We start from the raw sequence: 22,419 nt of genomic DNA, 5'->3' as shown, positions 1-22,419 counted from the left end.
GCACCAAGCAGACACGGGGCAGGTCAGAGGCCAGGCCCTCTGGGAAGCGGGCAGCCCAGCCGTTCTGAAGGCCTTCGGTGAGGGGCTTCAGGAAGGGGCTGGAAGTCCTTCATCTGACTCAAAGCCCCGGGCCTGGCCTGAGGGCCCCCAGGGAGCTGCGGGCCTCTGCGGACCCAGAAGGTGGCTGGCGCCACGGCCTGGGCTCTGGTGAGCCACCTCCAGGTCCCGATGCCTGGCTTTCTCTGCCAGAGGCCTGGGAGCTCGGGCGGGGGCTGGCCTCCGCCGAGCCCCGTATGCAGCCGGGGAACTCGCGGCGCCCGATGAGGCTCGCGGCCTCAGTCTGCTGCCCCCTGGGTGGCGGCTGGAAGGAGAGGAACAGGGGTGCCGGCTCAGTGCCCCGATACCGACCTTGTCCGGGGCACACCCACCCCCAGTCACACGTCCCTGTGGCAGGGGGAAAGAGAGGGAAGCGCAGGCCCCAGATGCTCTCCATCCTGGGGAGCCCGCGCGTGGCAGCGGCCAACATCCCATCTTCGGGGACCCCAAAAGCAGGATGCACTCCCACTTGAGCCGGACCCACCCCTCCGCTCTCGGGCCTGTCCCTGGGATCCTGGGACCCACCCAGCGCGGCACGGAGGCTCTGGCCGTGGCTGGGGCCGGCTCTCAGGTCATCTGGCTGCTGGGTGGGGGAGCCCTAGTCCAGACACAGGCCCCAGGGATGACCATCACCCCTCCGCCTGCGATTTGCTACAGGGGACCTTTGCTGGGGAATTGGGAGCCAGACTTGGCTGGTAATCTCCTCTGGGGGAGGTCTAAGAGGCGCTCCCCAGGCTCTAGGGCATTTCCGGTGGGGCGGAGGGCAGGACTGGGGCAGCCCTAGAGCCTGGAGACCTGGGCAGGCTGGGGGCGCCCATCTCATGCCCCCGAGGCCCCCGCAGTCCACTCTGCCCTCGGCGGCCAGAGGGCTCTAGCATGTGCACGTGACCATGTCTGCCCCCCACTTACATCCCAGCGCCCTTCTCAGGACCCCCAGGCAGAGGCCACTCTCCTGGGCCATACCCAGGACCCCATGCTTCGCTTTGTCTCCTGTAAAGCCCAAGGTCCTAGGAGTCTGGGCCTAAGTGGCTTGGGCTGAGCTGAGGGACACCGTGAGTTCCTGGATGGTTGGAACCAGAGCCCCGGCCTGGGGTGATGGACACCCAGGGTGACTTCATGGCTGACCTTGCGGGGTGGGGGTGCCCTTGACCCCCCAAGTCAGGGGTGGGTCCAGGTCGGTCTGCCTTGGCCTGGCTTGGAGTCTGGCCTGACTTCCAGGCAGGTGGCCCCTCTGTGCCCCACCAAAGCCCAGTGTCCTGTACAGGGCTCCACCATCCCCACCCTGAGGGCGGGAGACAGGGACTGGGCCCAGAGCTGAGGTTGGGGTCCAGCCTCCGGCCTCCCGCAGCCCTGGGGCCCGAGACCCTGGAGGGGAACTCACTGCACTGCAGGTCACACAGCTGGTGGGGGGCGGAGAAAGTCACGTCAGTCCTCCAGCCCTGGGGGGCGGGGCAGCTCAGTCAGCATGGCCTGCGGCCTCTCCCGCACCCTGACTGCAACCCCCAGGGCCTCGGCCCCGGGGAGGCTGCTGGGCTGACAGGTCCCCCGAGGAGCTCTGGGGGCGGAGTCCCCCTCTCTGTGATGCCGTGACGCCAGGGAAGCGGGGCTAGGACTGCAGGAGGTGGGTGGGGGCTGGGGGGCAACTCCGCCCACCTGGACGCAGGTGTTGGGGACACAAGCCTCTTCCCTGGGAATGTCCACAAAGGCCACCGCAAGGTCAGTCACGAAGTCACCCTGGGTGGGAGAGGGGTCGGTCACAGGCAGTGGCGGGGAAGACTGTGTCACAGAGCGGAGTGCCCGGCACCCCTCCACACCGGGCGGCCTCCAGGGGCTGACTCAGGGCCTTGCAGACAGGAAACCGATCAGCCACCCTCCCCAGGAAGGAGCCCACCCCCTGCACCCCCAGCTCACTGAGGCTGGGGGGAAGGTCGTGGCCCGGGGCCCTGGGCGGCAGGCAGGCGGCCACGTCTTCCTTTGGTGACACAGGTGCACCTGGAAATGGGCGGCGCTGGGCGAGAAGAAGGTGACCCGGAGGTGGCCCTGAGAGGCGGCTGGCCGGACGGTCATCTTCCAGGCTGTGGGGGCGGAGGGTTGAGGCCCAGCACCCCCCAGTCCCCCTCCCCCCTCCCACGGACCCAGCTCCCTGTCATCCCACCTGCCTGACCCAGAGGCGTCCGAAGAACCCAGAAGAAAGTGATATTTGCTGTGTCCACACAGCAAAGGCCCCAGGCCAGCCTCCCTGCCCTGCGGCCCCTTGGAGAGCTCACCTTGGAAGTGTCCCTCTTGGAAAGGGCATCGCACCCAGAAGCCGCGGCTGGTGGAGAACTGCAGAGAGGACTTGAGAGGCCTGAGGTCCCCACAGTGTGTGCAGGGCTGGCGGGGGGCGGGGACCCGCTGGGCCTCCTTCCCCCAGAATCCCTTAGCTCCAGCGTCAGACCAGGATGGGGCTCAGAGGGGTCCCCGGGAGGCTGGCCCCAGGGCCGGGCAGGGTCCAGGAGCGTGTGTGGCTGCACGCCCCCAACCCCAATGCCGGGCATCCCTCTACCTCTCCTTGCTACATCCTCCTAAGTGGTGACTGTGCCCAGGGAGACCGCGGCCTGGCGCACTCACCTTCAGGCAGAGCCGGGGCTGTGTGTCCACCAGCGGATACCGCACCTGCGGGGGAGGGCGGGGGGCGGCGCTCAGGTCGGGCCCCCGCCATCCGCGCCCACCCCCATCCCCGCCTGGGGGGTGCTCACCCTGCCGTGCGCCGGCCGGCCCGAGTGCTCCAGGTTGTGGCAGAGGGCCCCTGGCCCCGGACGCCAGCACAGGCTCACGTGGCCGCTCACGGGACACGCAGGCTCCCAGCTCAGTGCCTGGTCCCCCGGGTGGTAGCGGATAGCATCCCACAGGGCCTCCGTCTCTGCAGGGACCCTCCCCCAGGGACTCAAGTCAGCGGAGCCCCCACCCCCGTGTGTGTCCCGAGGCCTGTGCGGGGCATCCCGGGCAGAGCTCAGAGCGGGCACCCCTCCTCCACGCCCGCGCCCCCGTCAGCCCCTCTCAGAAGCCCCGCTTCCTCCGCGTGAGCCGGGCCAGGGCGCGGGTGTCCGTGGGTCCCGGGCGTCCACTCGCGTTTGCACACACGTGTCCACCCACAGATTCTGCTCCCGGCAAGGGCCCGCCGGGGACTCACCTTTGGCTACGTGCCGTCCACGGCAGGCTCAAGAGCGGGGACGGGCCTGTTCGCACGCTTCATTCCCACTGTGTCCCCCTCCAGGCTGAAGCAAGCCGTATCCCCCCCACCAAGCTGGGCAGCCCCCGACCTGCCCTCCTCCCCCGCTGCCTCGTCTCCCGCCACCCCCAGCTCCACACCGTAGGGCACTTGCCATCTTCGAAGGGACAGGCCTGCATCCGCACGGCGTCAGGGGTCGCAAACCAGCCCTGCGGGAGGGGCTGGGGTCAGCTCAGGCCCGGCCCCTCCCTCTGTCTCCTCCGGGCAGCGAAGGCCACACTCTCACTGACCTCGAGGCACAGGCATGGCAGCTCCTGGCTGTAGGGCAGAGAGACGGTGCGGGACATCCGGTTCACTGTCACCTGCGTGGAGTGGAGGACTTAAGGGCTGGGGACCCCAGTGGCTGGGACCGGGCCAGGCTGGGAAGGCCTGGGGTGGGGGTAGTGGGGAGGAGGCGGGCCTGGGGTGGGGTGGGAGGGGGGAGGCGAGGATAGGTCCTTGAGCTGGACTTGGGCGGGGGGTGTGGCCTGGGCCAGAGGCCTGTCCAGGGCTGTAGGCCTGGGCTCACCCGCACGGGGACACCCACGTCGTCGCAGGTGAACCACTTCAGGCAGAGCCGCACGAAGTAGTCGGGGGCCCCGGGGGCCTCGGGCACCTGGACCAGAATGACCTTCCGGCTGCGGTCCACCCAGTAGGAGAACTTCCCGGCTATAAAAGGGTGGCAGTTGGGGGCCACGCTGGGACTAGCAGTCACTGGACAAAGGTCTCTACCTGTCCTGAGAGCCCAGGAGATGGCCCCTTGCTAGACCCAGGCATTTGGGAGTCGCCCACCTGAGGACGCAGCATGACCTCCCGAGTGGGAAGAGCCTGCAGGGGCCTCCCCAGGGTCTGCGGGGCGGCGGTCCCACCTGGGAAAGGGGCCTCACCAAAGCAAACGGGCACGTTCCTCCCCACGTCCTCGTCTCCGCAGTCTGCAAATGGCACAGCAATGGTGGGCCCAGGCCTCCCGTCCCCGGCAGCTGTACCCGAGTCGGGCCTCTGCCCATGTGCTTTACAGAAGTCTCTCTTCTCCCAGGGAGCCCGTGACCCCGGATGAAGTGAGGGGGCTTGCTGTGAGCCCCCCTGGCGTGGGGCCCCGACCCCTGCCCCGGATGGCCCACCCAAGTTGTCCCCAGAAGCCAATGGCAGCTGTACCCGGGCCAGCCCCATGGGCTCCCACCTTCCACATGGTACTGCTGGTCCAGCTGGACCCCGCAGAAGTGGGGGACGGTCCTCAGGGTGACGTAGAGGCTCTGAGCCACGCTCACTTCGAAGCAATCAAAATACACCTGCAGCTGGGCACGCACAGGTGTGAGCCGGGTGGGCCCGGGGTCTCTAGCGCCCCATCCCTGGCCTGGCCAGCTCCACCTCGCACAGCTGGAACTCAGGAGAAGGGTCCCCAGTCCTTGGGCTTTGGCTAGAGCAGGAGTCCAGAAGGGAGGGCAGCCAGGAGCAGCCAGGGGACAGCCGCTCCCGGCTGGCAAAAGCTTGGGGTGGGGCCAGCAGGTCTGGGTCAGGCCCCGGCCTCACCTGCCACCCCACCTGCCGGCGGCGGGAGGCTCTGGAGACCCGCACGCTCTGACACTGAGTCTCCTGGGTGTCCAGATTCATGGAGCACGCCTCCAGGCCCCGCAGGCTCTCTGCGTGAAGGGAGGGGCCGGGCAGGCCGGTCAGACCAGGGCAGGGAACCTTCTTTATCCCCTCCTCTCTGTGAAGCCCAGTTAGTGGGGTCCCTGGCCCCCCAGACTGCCTCTCACCGTGCAGCACGAGGGAGGCCCGCACGCGCAGCAGCAGGGAACAGCCGTCGTTGGGGACACACTTCATGGCAGTGGAGAGTGTCAGGGCCTCCAGGACCGATGGGGACACGGACGAGGGGGGTGGCCGGCAGAAGCTGTTAAAAACGTTCCCTGGGGAGGAGAAAAGGCTGATGAGTGCCACGGGGCTCCCCAGGGCTGGGTAAGGCTTCGTGGGTGGCCCGGCCAGTGGAGGGCGCTCCCGGGCGGCATGTCTGGGGCGGGGTCCTCACTGTCTTGCCCAGCGCAATCAGGGAATGGCCCCCAGTGAACAGCGGACCCGCCCTGGAGCCAGCTGTCTGTCGGGCAGCAGCAGTGGGGCCAGGCTGGGGACCAGACCCCAGCTGCCCAGCCCGGGCGCCTTCTGATAAGCTGGCGTGCCCCGTGGCCTCTCTTCAAAGTCCTGCGGGGCACCTGGGTCATGACCCCAAGGTCGTCGGAGCCCAGATCGGGGGGTCTCGCTTCCAGGCACGGGGGCTGAGCCGAGCTGTGGCCTTCACTTGGCCCGGCCGGCTGCCGGGGACTCGGAGGACAGAGGGGTCATTGCCGTGGAGCCCTGGGGAGGCCCGTGGCCCTCCGAGTCGGCAGCCCAGGTGCCCTCCTGCCCCCAGGGTTGCGGGTGGTCTGCAGGCAGGAGAGATGGGGTTCGGGCCCGGTGTCGGGGCAGTGGAAGGAAGTAACCCCGAGGTGGGCCCGCGTGTCCAGGAAGGGGAAGGTGCGTGTCCTGGGTGGGAGCTGTGGCGCCCAGAACTCCCAGGGGCACCTGTTGGGAAGATTCTGCTGGAGCTGGAGCTCTGGGGGACGGGCAGGCAGCACAGGAGGGGGGACCCCCGTCAGACCAGGCCGGACTGCTACCGAGTGAAGGGGGAGCGGAGGGAGACCCCTCTGCGGGGAGCCTGAGGAGGAAGGGGGCGCCCCAGAGGCCCCAGCCCTGGACCAAGGCGCGGCCCTGAAGGCGCAGAGTCTGTCCGTCCGGAGCCTGCGGCCACGGGCTGTCTCTGCCCCGGGACCTGCTCCGGAGACCTGCGAGCGGGTGGGCTGCGGAGAAGACGGGGTGCCCCGAAGCCGGGTCTTTGCCGGGCGCAGCGGCCCTGCCCCCCGGGCCTGGACGAACGTGGCGAGACGCGCGTCCCTGGGTGGAGCTCACTCCCACCGGCTTCAGAGAGAGACTCACAGGGACGTGAGGAGTTACAAGATCCGAATATATTCTTGGGAAGGAAATCCTGCTCTGTGGACCCCACGGCGGCCCCGGCAGAGCCATGGGATCCGGATGACTGTCCTGCAGGACGCAGCCCGGAAAGCCGGACGGAGGACGAGGAGAGGGTTTCCGGACGCGGCAGGAGGAAAGGGAGGACGGGGATGCCCTTGAGGCGACACTGGGCTGTGGGGGAGGCAGGGCGCCAAGGGGAGCCTGGCTCCCTCCCTGAATCAAGGAGAAGGGCAGAGAGCCTGGGCAGACCCGAGTGCCCACGTTTGCGGGACAGAGCACGAGACAGGAGAGGAGGCTGCACCAGAACGCGGGAGAAGGTCCACGTGCGGGGCACACGTCCGCGCGCCCGTGAGGGGAGCTGCGGGGGCAGCCAGGAACCCGCCCAGAGGATCTGAGGGGACCGCGTCCTGCGCTCCCGGGGCCGGGAACAGTCCTATGGGCGGTGTGGCCCTGGGTGCGCCCCACATTTGCAGGAGTCTCGCCTCGGTGGGGGGTAATTAGCCTCAGACTGAGAGCTGCTCTCAGCCTGCCCAGCGCCCCCCGAACGTTCAAGCGTTAGCCACGAAACTGGACTGTCTTTCAGGAGCGCCTCAGCGATATTTGTAGGCGTAAATCATATGTCCAGCACACAACACGGTAAAATTAACAATTCAGAATTACAAGCCATGCAGAGAGTCAGGAAAATATAACCCATAATGAGGAGAGGAATCAATTCACTGAAACTGAGACAGGGTCCAGGATCGGTTCAAGGACGTCAAAGCGATGACCGCAGCTGTGCCCGGATGTTCCGACTGGCATAGACGTGGGAGACTAGATAGGGAGCTAGAGCTCAGATCCACCTTCTAGAAAAAATATAATGTCTGAGATGAAAAACACATCGGATAGGATTCATAACAGATTAGATTAGATTAGAACAACCAAAACCACCCAAAAGAAAACGGAAAGAGATACTGGTGACGATGGGATGACAAGAGAAGCGTTGGCAGGACGTCTCCAGTGACCGAGTGCGCGCGGAGAGTCCCCAGAGGGATGCAGGGAATGAGAAGAAAAATCGGTATCTCCCCGACTTGATGGAAACTGTGAAGTCACAGGTCCAAGAAGTTGGTGCGCGCTAAGCGTAGGAAAGATGGACAAAATTGCGAGGCGCACCACGATCCATTTGCTGGAAGCCAGTGACAGACGGAAAACTGTAGACGCCACCAGAGGAAAAAGACACGTTATGTAGAGGGACGCCTGGGTGGCTCAGTTGGTTGGGCAGCTGCCTTCGGCTCAGGTCATGATCCCAGCGTCCTGGGATCGAGTCCCACATCGGGCTCCTTGCTCGGCAGGGAGCCTGCTTCTCCCTCTGCCTCTGCCTGCCTCTCTGTCTGCCTGTGCTCACACTCTCTGACAAATAAATAAATAAAATCTTTAAAAAAAAAAAAAAAGACACGTTATGTAGAAGGAACGGAGCGCCCCTCAACAGCGGGTTTCTTGTGGGAGAGGGCGGAGGAGGCCCCAGAGCGCGGAAGGGCGGCCCCCCGCAGCGGTCCGCGCCCCAAGCGCGAATAAAGGCTCCCTCGGCACACGGGAGCCGGGAGGACACCTCCTCGGAAGACCCACACACCGGACACAAGTGAGACAGGCCCTTGGGTAGGAAGGAAAATAGGAAAATGGTGCCAAACGGAGCACCGGGAAGGATGACCACGAAGATACACGGCCTGTTTCCTCATAAAGGAGGACTGACTGTTCACACGGAATAATAATAGTAATGCACTGGGCTCTAGAACACGCGGGAGAGGGAAGCGTGTGACCACAACCCCACGAACACCGGGGGTGGGGGAGGGGCACCTGGCAGGGAGGGGCCCCGAGAGGCCTGCCCTACAGCGATGGGATTTCCCAACATCGAATCCGTCTTGTATTCCGAGGGCAAACCGCACTTGGTGATTACGTGTTATCTTTTTACAGGTTGTTGGATTCCCTTTACTAAAATTTTGTTTAGAGGTTCTACTCTGTGGCCACGAGGTTTCTGTAGTTTTCTCTTTTTGGCATGTTTTTGTCAGGTTTTGATATCAGAGAATGGGTTCCACACGATTCCTGCTTCATCCGTTTTCTGGAAGGATCCATGGAGAACCGGGAGTATTTCTCTCCCAAACACGCACTTTCACGGACTTTCTCTACTGCTCTTCTGCCTCCTGTGCCATTGGTTTCCCTCCGATCTTGTTTTTTGTCTTCCGATTACTTTAGGTTTTGTCACTCTTTCCCGGGTTGGAGATAGAGTTGACGTGTCATTTAGCACGAGTTTAAGGGCGGGCATTTGGTCTAGTTTCTTACGGTGGAAGCTGATGCCACTAACGTGAGATTTCTTTTTTCTAATTTGGAATTAAGTGCTACCACTCCCCCCCACAATAATGTTTTGGCAGCACCCAGATATTTTTATATGTTGTGTTGTCATGTTCATTCAGTTCAAAGCAATTTCTAATTTCCCTTTTCATATCTTCTTTGGCCAAAAGTTATTTAAAAGTGTATTGTTTAGTTTCCAAATATTGGGAGGTTTTCCAGAAATATTTTATTTTAGTCTTTTAGAGACTTATTTATGTATTTTAGAGGAAGAGAGAGAGAGAACGAGTGGGAGGGGCAGAGGGAGAGGGAAAGAGACTCTCGAGCGGACTCCACACTAAGATCACGACCTGAGCTGAAACCAACAGTCAGATGCTCAACCGACGAAGCCCTCCAGGCGCCCCCAGAACTATGTTATTAATGACTGATTTAATTCCATTTTGATCAGAGAAGATAGTCTGTTTGATCTGAATTCTCTTAAATGTACTGAGACTATTTTATGGACCACACAGTCTATCTACATAAATGTTCCGCACGTACTGGAACCACATGCACCCCCCCTGCTGTCGGGGGGCTGTGCCATAAATGCCGGGGCAGCTGAGCGGGTTGGTTATGTCATACGAGGCCACCACATTCCTTCCGGTTTTCTGCCCGCTTGTTCGGTCAAGGGTAGAAGGAAGACTGTTGAAATCAACTAAGACTGTGGGCTTGTCTGTTCGACCTTGTCGTTTAACCTGTTTTGTCTCCCTACGAAACTCTGACGTTAAGTGCGTCCTATCAGTTGTGACTGCGGTGTCCTCCTGAGGAGCTGCTCCCTCCGTCGCTGTGAAACGAGTGTCCTTCTCTCTGGTAGCATTCTTTGCCAGGAAAGCCACGCCGTCTGGTCACAACCCGTCCATCTTTCTTTCGATTAGCTCTGGCAGCCTGCGTCTTCGTGCCGGTGTCCTCCTACGGGAAGCGCGTCTCTTACACCAGCCTGCGTCGGTCTGCGTCTTGCTTGCAGCCTGAACGCCTTGGCCTGACTACGGCGTCAAACATTTGCCTGAGTGTGACTACGGAGGCGGCCAAGGCCAAGGGGACCGCGTCCCTGTCCCTTTGTTCTCCATCTTCTTTGTTCGCTTTTTCTTCTTCTGCCGCCTTTCGGGTTAATTGTGTGTGTGTGTGTGTGTGTGCGCGCGCGCGCGCGCGCGCGCGGTTTCATTTTATCTCCTCAGTTGACTTAATAGTTCAAACTCTTTGGTCGTTTTGGTGTTTTTTTGCTTTCTGTTTGTTTTTCGGTGTTTCTAAGGTACATCGTTACTCATTATACTCTACCTTCAGGACGCGGTGCCCCACGGCACGAACAGCCGTGGCGGCCACAGGGCAGCCCCAAACAGGGAGCCCGATACAGGACTCAATCCCAGGACCGTGGGATCATGACCTGAGCTGAAGGCAGACATTTAACTGACGGTGCCACCCAGGTGCCCCAGTAAAATAAATCTTTAAAAAATTATGCTATAACGGTAATTTCCTTCTTCCTGCCCATCTATGTGTGTAAGAAGGCAGCGAGTTTCTAAACTCCTCCCCAGAACTGGTGAGATGTCCTACTGAACTTGGCCCCGTAAGAGGGGGTTTCTCCCAACTTGGTTTAAGTTTATAGAAGATCATAAGTGGGAAAAATAAAACAATAAAAACAATAATTTTTTTTAAAGCCTTAGGCACACAGAGCACAGCTGTCTTCATACCCCACGGGCTTCTCCTCGTCATGTCCTGAGGGGTCAGACCAGGACGGGTAAGGAGGTCGCAGGCTCCTGCCACCTCCTTCTCCCAAACTGATGGACGTTAAACAGAGAAGGAAGAGCTGAGCTGCCTTTCCTGATCCCCACGTGCGGGTGGTGCTGAGCAGTGTCCGTGATCACACCCTCCCGGACCAGTCCAAGTTCTAAGCAATTGTCTGCACCTGGCATGGCCCCTGCCCTGTGTGTCCTTGGCCCCCAATGTCTTGGAGCTTCGTAACATTTGTTACGAAGCCTCGTGGGAGTCTCCCTGTGGGAGAAGTAAATATATTCGATCTTTTCAAAGACCTGAAAAGCTGCCGCAGAGCCGTACTTTCGGAAGGCCTAACAGATGCACCCCGAGGAGGGGAAACAGAAACTCGAAAGAAGAAGAGGGTTCCAAAAGGGAGCAGTGAGCTCGGGGGTTGGCGAAACGTGGTGGCGAATTTAAATTCCTCTTGACAAAGGAAGAGGAGGAAGAAGAAAGAGCTCTGTGTGTTTGAAAACAGGCTGGGGGTTTCGTTTCCCGTAACATGCCAGACCAGGCCGACCGGGCCGACTCTCCAGCTGAAAACAGCTAACAGTGCTGGAAGAAAGTCGGGCATAGAAAAGGTTTCAAGGAAACTTGGGAAAGCTGATGAAAGAATCAGCGTCATCAGGTCAAAGCCTGAGAAACGGCAGAGGGACGTACAGGAAGCCCCGTCTGCCGGCGACATCATGGAACTGTCCCACTGTCACCCCGGGCTGGGGGCCGACGGGGAGCCCTCCAGCCCTGGGCCCTGCGGCGTGGCCACTCTGAGCACGCAGGGAGGAGCAGAGAGCTTCCCACAGCCTTCGGTGGGTCTGGGTGCCGGAGCCCAGCCCTGGTTCGCATCTCTAGGAAGGGCCGAGGGACCCCAATCTGTTCTCTAAATGGAAATGGTCCTGACGGTCATACGTCATCTCTGGGTACCACTCGGAAACCAAGGGGAATCTGATCCGGGCGAACCTCCATCATCCTAGGCCCTGGGAACCTCACGAGTCATTTCTTGAGGGCACTGAGCAGGCATCTTTAAAGATGAACAGATATGCCGGGAAAGGAAGCACCGAGAGGGGGACCCGGCGGAGACGGGAGCCCACGGAGTCTTCTGGGGACGGCCGCACCAGGTGTGACTGTAGACCAGCCACCCCAGGACAAGCTCGGAAGTCTGCGCGGTGGGAAACAAACTACAAAGATGGACCAAGCACATTAGCAATAAACAGAGTTTCTAGAAACGAAACCCACAGAAACAGAAATTAAAAATGCGACAAGCGGCTTCCAGAGCAGCCTGGACCTCACCGAAGAGGGAATCAGTGAAGCAGAAAGTCCCAGCAAATGACCCTGAAGGCCGCAAAGGGACAAAGAGATGGAAAATACAGCAGAGACGTTCAGAAATATGGAGAACGAAGTAAAATGGCCAAGATGACCCCGAGGAAAGGAAAGAGGACAGACAGGGCTGCTGGCTGGCTTTGCAAAGGCTCACACAGAAAAGTGAAGTGTAGGCCAGTCTCCTGTATGAATATAGTTATAAAACCTACATAAAACTGTAGCAATTTGGTTTAATAATACATTAAACATGACTGGATAGGATTTGTTTCCAGACTCCACGTGTGGTCAAAGTCAGAACATCTATCAGTACAATTTATCTCATTGAAAGATTAAAGGAGGAAAACTGCATGATTATTTGCACAGGTGCATACAGTTTTCACAAGGTTCACTTCCTATTCACAATAAAGAATGTTTAAAAAACTGGAAAAAGAAAGGCGCCTCCTTGTCTAGATAGAAGTCGTCTTCTTCAAAGGCCCCATTAGCCCAATAACGTCAGGTGAGCCTTGGGAGTCAATCCCGTGAATACCAGGACTAAAATAAGGCTCCCATCCCACATTGTCCTGGTGACCGGAGCGTGGTCTGGAAGACCAGAAACACACACAGGTTTATAAACTGTCGTCATTTACAGAATACGTGATTATCTATATACAAAATCTTAAGAGACTCAATGGGAAATCTATCAGAAATAACAAAGAATTTTTAACAAATGTGTTGGGCACAAGATCAATATACAAAAGCAGCTGCTTTACACCAGCAAAACCGATCAGAAAATATAATAAAATAAAGAAACCTTTCACACTATCCTTCAGTCTCTGAAGAACTTAAGTATAAGCTTTGAGGAAGACCTAAATAGTTAGAAAGGCATACCATGTTCATGGTTGGAACACTCAACTCTGAGGTCATTTCTGTCTCAAATCAATGGCTGTAATCAATGCCAGTCAGATCAAAATGTGTGATATTGTAACTTATATAATAAATATGCTCTGTGCCCATTATCTGGTGCAAGAATCCTAAAACCCTTGGAATTTCCTGAGAGCTAAGAGCCTGGAGGGCGTCTTCTGTTGTTCATAACAAACCACGTTCAACCGCACCTAAGTTCATCTTAACAAGGTAAGTTTTGGAAAGCCCTAAGGGTGGGGGCTGGTTGCCAGGGAAATCAACCACATGATGACCTCTGCTGAGGAGAGAGGACCCGGAGGTCCCGTCAACCACCAATGGCTGGTGAATTTATCAGTCATGCCTATGTAAAACCTTCCATATAAGTCTCCATGAAAACTCTAAAGGACGGGGTTTGGAGCACTTTTGGGTTGGCGAGGACATGGAGCTGGGGGAGTGGCAGCCCCAGGAGGCATGGGGGTCTCTGTGCCCTCCTACGTCCCTTCTACCTGTTTGTTTGTTTTTTTAAGATTTTATTCATTTATTTGACAGGCAGAGATCACAAGCAGGCAGAGAGGCAGGCAGAGAGAGAGGAGGAAGCAGGCTCCCTGCTGAGCAGAGAGCCCAATTTGGGGCTCGATCCCAGGACCCTGAGATCATGACCCGAGCCGAAGGCAGAGGCTTTAACCCACTGAGCCACACAGGTGCCCCCTACCTGGTTTTTCTTAAATTATATCATTTTATAAAAAACTGGTTACCTGGCGAGTAAAATGATGCTCTGAGTTCTGTGAGCCCATCAAGCAAAGAAACTGGACTGAGGGAGGGGTCGTGGGAGCCTCTGACCCATAGCCAGTTGGTCAGAGGCAGAGGGGACACCCCAGACTTGTTGCCAGTGTTGGAAGTTGGGGGACAGTCTTGTGGGACAAAACCCCTAATCTGTGGGCTCAGAGGCTAAACCAGTTGTCTAGGTAACTTGGAACTGAGTTAATTGCTTGGTGATATTAAAAAATACACACATTGGCTCTCTCCAAAATAAATAAATAAATCCTTTTTTTTAAATGGGGGGGGCACCTGGGGGCTCAGTCGCTTGAGCGTCTGACTCTCAATTTCAGCTCCAGTCCAGACCTCAGGGTCCTGGGATCGAGCCCCATGATGGGCTTTGCCCTCAGCTGGGAGTCTGCCTGGCATTCTCTCCCTCTGGGCCCCCTCCCATGCTTGCACACGCCCTCTCTCTCCCCCCAAAATAAGTAATCTTAAAACAAGACCCGCGTTGGGAAATGCCTCCCAAAATTCTCAGTAAATTTGACAATCAAAAGGTCATATTGAAGTGAAGGCATACAAAATGCTAAAACCCTTTTAAAAAGCTTTCTAGTGTAAAAGTGAAATTTAGATACTGAAAAGCTCACCCAAAAAACATAGCTTTGTGAATTATTACGGAGCAGACGGCCGATCCCCGCCCGCCGGTGGGTCCCCGGCTAGTCCAAGCCCCTTCGTTCACTGCAGAACCAGCCGACTTCTCCAGGAACCACTTCATTCCTTACGGTTTCATCGTCCAGACGGGCCTCTTCCTGCACTAACCTTGAGGCTTGCCATTTTCCAAACTGGGATGACCTGGTCTGCCGCTTTGCTCAGCTCTCCTCCTCCTTGCAGAATCGGGCTCCGTGGCCTGCCAGGCGTCCTCGGGGTGCAGCTCAGCACCTGTCTTCAGACCCTGTATTTCTGGCTGATCGGCAGCAGGACCCGGAGGTCCGATTGTGCTCAGGATCTAGTCTTTTGGCAGGACCAGTGCTGGTGTCAAGTGCCCTTGGGGGGGGGGGTGTGCCGTGATGCTGTGTCTGCACCTCCGCCTGCTTTGACGCCAGCTGTCACCAGCACGCACGACACTGGGGGATACAAAATGGTTTTTCTACCGTTTGGTTTCCCCTTATGAGCTGGAACACTTGTTCCCAGGTGGCATTCGCAGGAGAAAGGCAGGAACAAGGCTTGATTCCCAGTTTTGATGGCGATGAGCAGGTTCCCGGTCATCCACAGAAGATGAAGGGCTCCCTTTGTTTTTAAAACAGTATCACCACGAGTACGTGCCTTTACACATGGGTTGCAACTTACTGCAATTTTTTTTTTTTTAAGCTCAAATGATATCCTCTTGGCTAATGGGAGCTTCTTCAGGTTGGTTCCAAGTCCTTTTTTTTCAAAGGTTTTATTTTTCAGTACTCTCTACACCCAGCGCAGGGCTGGACCCCACAACCCCGAGATCAGGGCTCCTCTGACGAGCCCACCCGCCCCACGAACCGTGGTCTTTGAGAGCGTCTGTGCTCTCTGGGCCGAGATGTCCCCGTTCTTCTGGCCCATTCTCTGCCCCCGACTGGGAGTCGGCCACTGCCCGCGGAAGCCCTGCCTGGGTTCTCCCGGCGGGAAATGGTGTTCCGCGACGGCAGCCTGGTGCTGGGGAGGCTGGTACGGTTGGAAGAAGTCGTCTGCTCTCTTTGTACGCGCCCTAAAGGCTTTTCTCTTTAAGACCCAGTCATTTTACCACAATATGTTTTGGTGTTTGGTATTCAGGATCCATATTTTTGGTTTGCTCTGAAAACACCCAGTTTTAAGAAAAAAATTTTAATCTCCTGAGAACTGTAGCTCTGGGTGTTTTTCCTGCCCCCTTGGTTTTTCTTCTTCAACATCTGTATTCTGGACATTCTTGGCCTGTCCGCAACACTCACCATTTATTCACACATCATTTTAATCTGTTTTTTCATATCTTCTTTATGTTTAAAAACGTCCTCCTTGTCGCCTTGAATTTCTCTTGGATGTTTAATACTTGGCCTGTTCCCTCCCGGGTTCCTCATTTCTGAAGTTATTTCCCGTATTTCTAATTCTGCTGTCGCCTCACTTGGGAGAACGTCTGACTTCGTTGACAGGCGTCGTGGGCGCGGGTGTTGGAAGCCACGTTGAGACCAAGGGTCAGTTCGGGTTCCAGCCTCCCCGGCGCCGCCGTCCCGGGGCGTCCCTCCTGTCCCGGGGCACCCCGAGCCGAGCTGTCCGGGGCTCCCGCCGCGCCGCGTCTAAGCGGGCGGCCCGCGAGGCCGGATCCTCCGTCGCGCGCTCCGCCCCGTCCACGTCCCCGGTGCCTCAGCTCCTGCCTCAGCTGTCCTCGCGCCCCTCCCTCTTCACGGACCGCCGCTCCCCGCTGTGCGGCCCGGAGCCCAGACGGCGCGGACGCTCCCCTCCCTCCGCGGGCTGGGGGTCAGGCCGCTCCCCTCCCGCCCCGGTCCTGGGGGTCAGGCCGCTCCCCTCCCGCCCCGGTCCTGGGGGTCAGGACGCTCCCCTCCCGCCCCGGTCCTGGGGGGTCAGGACGCTCCCCTCCCGCCGCGGGCTGGGGGTCAGGCCGCTCCCCTCCCGCCGCGGGCTGGGGGTCAGGACGCTCCCCTCCCGCCCCGGTCCTGGGGGGTCAGGACGCTCCCCTCCCGCCAAGGGCTGGGGCCCCGCCGCTCTGGGGGCGCCGCCCAGGTTAAGCCTGGGAACGAGCCGCGGCGGGGGGCCGCCCTCCCACCGCTGCGCCGGCACCTGCGGGTCAGGGACGCTCCCCCGCGCAGTGCAGGGAGAGGAAGGAGCCAGGCGGGGCTCCCTGGCCAGCGGCGGGAAGGAGCGGACAGCGGCGTCCGCGGGGGTCAGGGAGCGGCCCCGCGGCTGGAAGAGCAGAGCCGGAGCCGCACGTGGTGTGGCCGAGGCGGGTCCCCAGGCGGCAAAGCATCAGGGCCGTGTCCCTACCTCACACCACGTGTGGAAATAAACCCTGTAGTGAGCTAAAGAGCTGAATGGAAACAAAAGGTTAAAACCGTGGAGTACAGCAAGGCAGGGGACATTCCTCGGGATGGGGAAGAATCTCTTAAAAGGCCCCCAAATCCACGAAACCCCTTCAAGAGGAGACTGGTAAATGCGATCACATCCGAGTGGAAAAGTTCTGAATGGCCTTGGGAGCCCCAAGGGACTCTCCGGGAGGGAGGGGGACTCTGTGAGGCCCGGAGCACTCCCAAGGGACACTCACGGCAGGAGCCCGCACCCCCGTCCCCAGCCCAGGTCACACAGCAGCAGCAGCCCCCACGGAAGACCATGAAGACCATGAAGTTAATGGGCGTCATTTTGCGTTGGAGAAAACACAGACGTTGGTGAGGGGAAGTGGGGCTTTCCCTGTGTGGCTGGCAGGGGCACTTCGCAAGCGGAGGCGACCTCCGGTGAAGTCGGAACACTGGGCTTCCGTGCGGCAGGCGCACAGCTGGGCGTGAACTGGGGGCCTTGTCCGTGTTCACCAGGTGCTGGACAGCGACATCTGGGGGACACTCCGTCCTGCGAGGCAGGCAGGGGGAAGCCAGTGGAGTGGCAAGGAGGACGGGGTGACCCTGGTGGCCAGGCTGCGTGAGGACGGGAAGGGCAGACTGTCCCCCTCTGCCTGAGATGTACTCACGGTTCATTCGGCTCTTGCAGGCGAAGCCCTGGGGACAGAACAATAAGACAGGGTGAGAGGTCAGCCTGGCCACTTTCCGTGCGCCCCCCTGAGCCAGCCAGGAGAGTCCCACGGCCCTTCACTCTCCAGAAGGGCCTGGCAGTGGGGGGAGGGGTGCCAGAGTCCAGCCCAAGGCCGGGCAGACAGCGGTCATTCGGTAGACGGTGTGACCTGGAGCCCGTGGACCGGGGATCCCCGCATCCCCAACGTTCCCAGCTCCTATGCCGGCACAGGCCCACCCGCTCATTCTTTAGGGGGACGCTGGCTGAGCACCGGCTAGGTACTGATTAGCTGCTGGGGTTCTCGAATGAGAGAAGTGGGGAAAGCGCTGTCTTGGAGGAGCTGCATTCCGCAGCCGGGAAGGTCAGGAAGTTGCACTTGGCTGACAAGGGTTGGGGAAAGGGTATCAGAGGTCCCAGGGCGGCCGGGGCGGCTGATCTGCAGGTGCGTTCAGGGGAGCCCTTGTGGAGAAGGTGAGGGCATGGCAGGACTGGGGACCAGGTTCCGATGGGGCCGGGGGGTGGGGGGCAGGTGGCTGGACCGCCAGCCCGCAGGCCTCACTTTGGTGGGTGTGCCGTAGGGCTCCACAGCTGAATTCGGGGAGACTGAGGTCGGGGTGCTGCTCCGGGAGCCCAGGGCGCAGGGGGGCCGGGGCCCTGGGGCACCAGGCTGCGCGGGGTGGGGGGGGGTGGGGGGGCCTGTTCCCCAGCGCCACCACAGGGCGCCAAGGAGCAACAGCGCTGTCGGCCCTCTGCTCCCTCCTGGAGAACTGCAGCCGCAGCGGGGGCGGGGAGGAGGGGGTCCCCGAGCAGAGGGCCTACACTTACGGTGGCACCCAGGTGGGGACGGAGGATCCAAGCCGGTCCTCACCTGCCCCTCGGACCCGCCGTTCCACCCACGCTCCGACCCCTTTCTAAACACGCTCGTGTTTCGGAACAGAGCGCGACGCAGAGGAGAGGCGCGGAGATAGCCCCGAGGGCTTCCCCACAGCCGCGGTATGGTGCGGACTGACAGCGAGTTTGTACGAACTAGGGGCCCGGGCTGCCGGGGCACCGCTGAACCCCACACGGTTGGGACTTCTCCCAGTTTTGCATCCGTTTTCTGTGTCTGTTTTCCGTTTCACATTGTTCGGATGGAAGGGCTGAGCCCACCCGGACAGCCTCACCCTCTCCACCATGCGACTGCGCGTCCTGGGAGCCCGGCGGCCCAGGGGTGTGCGGGCAGGAGGGGACAGCCCATTCCAGCAAAGCCGAGAGACCGACCCCGCAGAGCAGCCCTGAGCGCATGAGCCAGGGGCCGTGCCGGGGGGCGGGGGGTCCCCTGCCTCCCTCCACCTCCCATGCTTGGGATTCCCGCTCATCCACTATCCTGTGGCCTGAACCTACTTCCCAAGTCCCAGAGTTCAAAGGCAGAGAGAGGCCCTGCTCATTGCCCCGAGGTTGAGGGCATCTGTGTGGCCTGGGCAGCAGGGACTGCCCTTTGTACCTGTACCTGGAGCCCCCACAGCCCCGGAGTTGTGGAACATGGTGTCTAGTGGAGGGCTGGTGGTTGCGGTCTGGTGGGTGCCCCTTCAGTGCCCGGACCCTCTCCTCTCTGGGACACAGGGAGAGGGACCAGCAGAGACAAAGGTCAGGCCAGAAAGCACCTGTGGGCAATGTGGCCCAGGGTCCCTGGTGTACCAGGAGCTGGGGAAGGGCGTGGGAGAGGGCTGGCTGCATGCCCCAGGGGCCCAGAGCTGCCCGGGCGAGAAGTGGCCGCACCCCCACCTCCCTGGGGTTTTCCATTGGGTTTCTCGGGGCTTTCCGTGTCAGGCTTGGGGCTGTCTGTGGGGAGGGACCCCACCCCACCCCAGGAGCATATCTTCAGGGAGGGATGTGTGTTCCCTCCCCCGACCCCACCCCGAGCTGCCCCCCCCACCCCCGCCTCAGCTCCGGCTAGAGGAAAGGACCTGCCTGGGCTCCTGATCCACTTGGCTCCCCGCCTGCCCGGAGCTGGTCCCCGCAACACAGCCCAGGAAGCTGGGACCCCCCAAGCCGTGGGGCAGGGCCTCCTGATGGCCCCATCCACCACCCAAGGCTCCTGTCCCCTCAGCGCCCCCAGTCGGTTCAGCGAGGACGATGTGTCACTGAAGACTTGCCAAGGCCCAGAACAGTCCTGTGGGTACTTGCGGGCTGGAGGGGTCTCCGTGAAGGCACTGGGGGGTCGCCAGAGGCCCTGGCTTCTCCAGCTCCAGTAGCAGCCCCCACCAGCTCCCTGCCCGCCTCCTCCCCCCTGCAGCCCCCTCCGGGCAAGTCCTCCGGCGCCCCTCCCCCACCCCAGGTGCCCCTGCTCCCCTCCCCAGCCCCTCTCCCGGCAGGGCACCAAGGTGGCTGCAGCTCCCTGGCTGAGTCCAGAGTGGTGCCCGGTTGGCCCTCCCCGTGGGGTCAGCAGCAGCAGGGCCGTGAACCCCCCTCCCTCTGCACTTGCCCTGTGGCCTCCAGCACCCTCTCCCCTCACCTCTCCTCCCTTTCCCTTGGGGATTCTTCCTCCTCCTCACAGCCTCTGGGTCTGGGGGGCTGAGTCCTAGCCCAGCCCGGCCCATGCGGGACCCCTGCTGGTGGCTCTTCCTGACCCCACTCACGTCAGCTCTCAGGTCCGATGGGCTTCTCAAACCCCACGTTTCAAAACCAAGTCGCCCCCCCAGAGCCTGCCCCCCACCCCCCGCCGCCAGGCCTCCCACCTCAGGAACCATCTCCAGAGCCCAGGGTTAAAGTCATGTTCTAGGGTCCACTCTGATTCCTCCTTGTCCAGCAGGATCCCCAGTGGCCCTAACTGCCCCACAAAGTGCACACGGAGCCGCCCCCTCCCACCGCCCACCTTCGCCGTGGGGGGCCCGGGTCACCCCCTGACCCGGACCCAGCCGTTTCCTCTGCACCCACGGCTCCCACCAGCACCTACAGTTGTTTGCCCGCGCACCGCACCAGCTAGAACACAAGTCCCCGAGGCCACAGCGCGCAGGGCAGGCGCTTCAAGTGCCTCCACCCCATGCTCTCCATGGGCTATCTGAGCCCTTCTCCTTGTGTTCCGCTGAGCCCGGATGCCTTCGGGTTGTGTCCCCGCCGTGCCTGGACCAGTCTCCAGGGACACAGGCACCCATGGCAGGTGCTGCCGGACGCCTCCCTCAGGCGAGGCTGAGTCAGTCCGCCCTGCGGTGAGAAGTCCCGGGAGGCCACCGTTTCCCAGCACACGGCTTGCCCTGCGGCTCCCTCCTGTCCTGGATTAGCACATCCCTGCAGCCTTCCCTTAGCGGGATGTCCACACAAGCCCAGCACCTCGGACGATGAAACAGGGTTCCCCGAAGCCGCGAGGGGCTTCAGAGAGAGGGACCGGGTGAGGCCACAGCAGCGGGCTCCTCCCGCCGGGGCTCTGGGCCAACAGGCCCTCGAGCAGAACTGCAGGGCCAGCCCCGTGCCTCCCAGGGGTCCCCGGGCCCCCGCGTCGCCCATTGCCTGTCGCCGTGCGTCCTGTGCCGGGTGCCAGGCCGGCGCCCATCTGTGAAGGAGCCAGGGCCCCCTCAAGATGAGACCCTAGGAAGGCTCGGGGGCTCACATGAGAGCGGGAAAGGCCCCCTGATCACCGGATGGGGGTCAAGGAAGAGGCAGGAGCTCACCTGCGAACAGGAGAGGCCGCATTCTGCAATCTGGGGGATGGCCAGGCTGCGGTACGCGCTCCAGGTCAGGGAGAGGAGCACCACGGCTCGCCCGGGCAGCATCTGGCCCGCGTGCATGGAGGGAGGTCGTAGGACGGCCCGAGGAGCGGCTCCTTGCCTTCCCGGCCTGCAGCTCCGGCCCCAAAGACACGTGGGAGAGTCTCGACCGAGTCTCCTCCCCGAGGCAGACACTCCCCATCCTGATGGAACAAAGCCCAAGCGCGCCGGCCAGAACCACAGCCCCATAACTTCCTGCCGGGTCCTGGCTCGGGCAATGGGGCCTTCAGACTCTGGCCAGCTGCCCACGGAGTTTCTAGGACGCCAAAGGAAGCTTCTGGAACCTTAAGGCTTGGGGTTCCAGGTAACCAGGCTCCCCAGGGGCGGACGCCGGAGCAGGGCCGGCTGTGGGCCTGTGGGGTCAGGGAGCTGTCCCACACGCCCCACAGCTCCCCCGCGTCTCAGGCAGTCGTCGTGATGGGGGGGGACGGAGGGTGGCCAGTGGCCCTAGCTGTTCAGTCCAGGTGGGCTAGCAGAGGGGCGGGAGCCTTTCTGGGCACCTGCACCTGGCAAGGGCTGGCCCTGGCCCTGAGCCCGCAGGAGAACCCTCTCCCAGAGCAGGGCCTCGGGCCTGTGCCCATCGCCCCTCTGGGTCTGAGATGCTCAACCCTGACGCTGCTGTTCCTCACCCCAGAGGGCAACACCCCGCGGCCTGACTTCTGCTTGGGACTCACTCCGCACTTTCCTCGAGTTTGACTCCGTCTGTGCTCGCGTGTGTGTGAGCAGCAGCTCCCGGCCCCCTGGCTGCTCCGGCCTCAACGGCGAGGTGGTGCGGGGCAGCAGACCTGCAAGATGGAGCTCGGAAGCTCCTTTGTCTCCTCCCTCCCGGGGCGGGCCCAGAGTCCCCATGTCTGGCCTCCTCCTTGCACCTGCAGAGCCGGTGTGAGCAGCTCTGGCCCTGGGAGGGCGCCCTCCTATGAGCCGGGGGGGGGGGGCGCGAGGGGGGGGCACAAGTGACCCATGGCTGGGGATCTGCCTGGAACCCCAGCAGGGCACCTCAGGTTTGGAGGGGAGCTGACCCTGAGTGGCACCATCGCAGCCTGGGCACTGCAGGGAGGCCGGTCCTGGGGGGGAAGCCCTCAGTGCGGACACAGCTGCCTGGGCCAGAGTGCTCCCTGACAGGGACTCAGGCCCGAGCCAGGAGCAAACTCGGGCAGTGCCCTGAAGGAACCTCTGCCCCATGGGACAGGGTCTGCCACCCAACATCGCCCCAAACCACGGTCTGCACCCTCCTGCCGCCATGGCCTGGGCGCCAGAGCTCACCCCCCAGTCTCCCTCCATCCTGGGCCAGTGCCTCAGCCCTGCACCCACCTGGTCTACAGCGTGTGTGGGCTGGGACTTCTGGGGGCACTGCTGGGCTCCGGGCACTCTGTCCCACATGACTGGTGAGGCAGGGCCGATGGGGGTGGAGCTCCTGCCCCCACCTCCCCAGCGCTCGGGAGGTCACCATACACAGGAGCGAGCGAGCCTCGTGTGCTGAGTAGCACAGGCCTGCCGGTCAGGCCTCCCCCAGGAAAGCCCCCTCCCACTGTC

The 22,419-nt window shown here is 61.1% G+C and overlaps 1 protein-coding gene across 1 annotated transcript; it reads right to left on the bottom strand.

The window, feature by feature from the left end:
* Positions 1 to 118: 118 nt before the first annotated feature.
* On the bottom strand, positions 119 to 20,907 carry IL17REL (interleukin 17 receptor E like; the record flags this gene model as incomplete). The annotated part of the gene is made up of 14 exons (XM_080811843.1): positions 119 to 361; positions 1,750 to 1,830; positions 2,008 to 2,171; positions 2,364 to 2,421; positions 2,707 to 2,751; positions 2,835 to 2,998; positions 3,462 to 3,516; positions 3,598 to 3,669; positions 3,876 to 4,015; positions 4,527 to 4,641; positions 4,877 to 4,986; positions 5,104 to 5,253; positions 17,103 to 17,130; positions 20,791 to 20,907. 14 exons carry the CDS (start codon positions 20,905 to 20,907, stop codon positions 119 to 121), a joined length of 1,542 nt encoding a protein of 513 aa, XP_080667969.1.
* Between the last annotated feature and the right edge of the window lie 1,512 nt (positions 20,908 to 22,419).

The sequence above is a fragment of the Martes martes genome (assembly GCF_963455335.1).
Source record: "Martes martes genome assembly, chromosome: 8".
Lineage (NCBI taxonomy): Eukaryota > Metazoa > Chordata > Mammalia > Carnivora > Mustelidae > Martes > Martes martes.
Note: the sequence above shows the minus strand (reverse complement) of the source record. Positions and strands in the feature narration are given on the sequence as shown.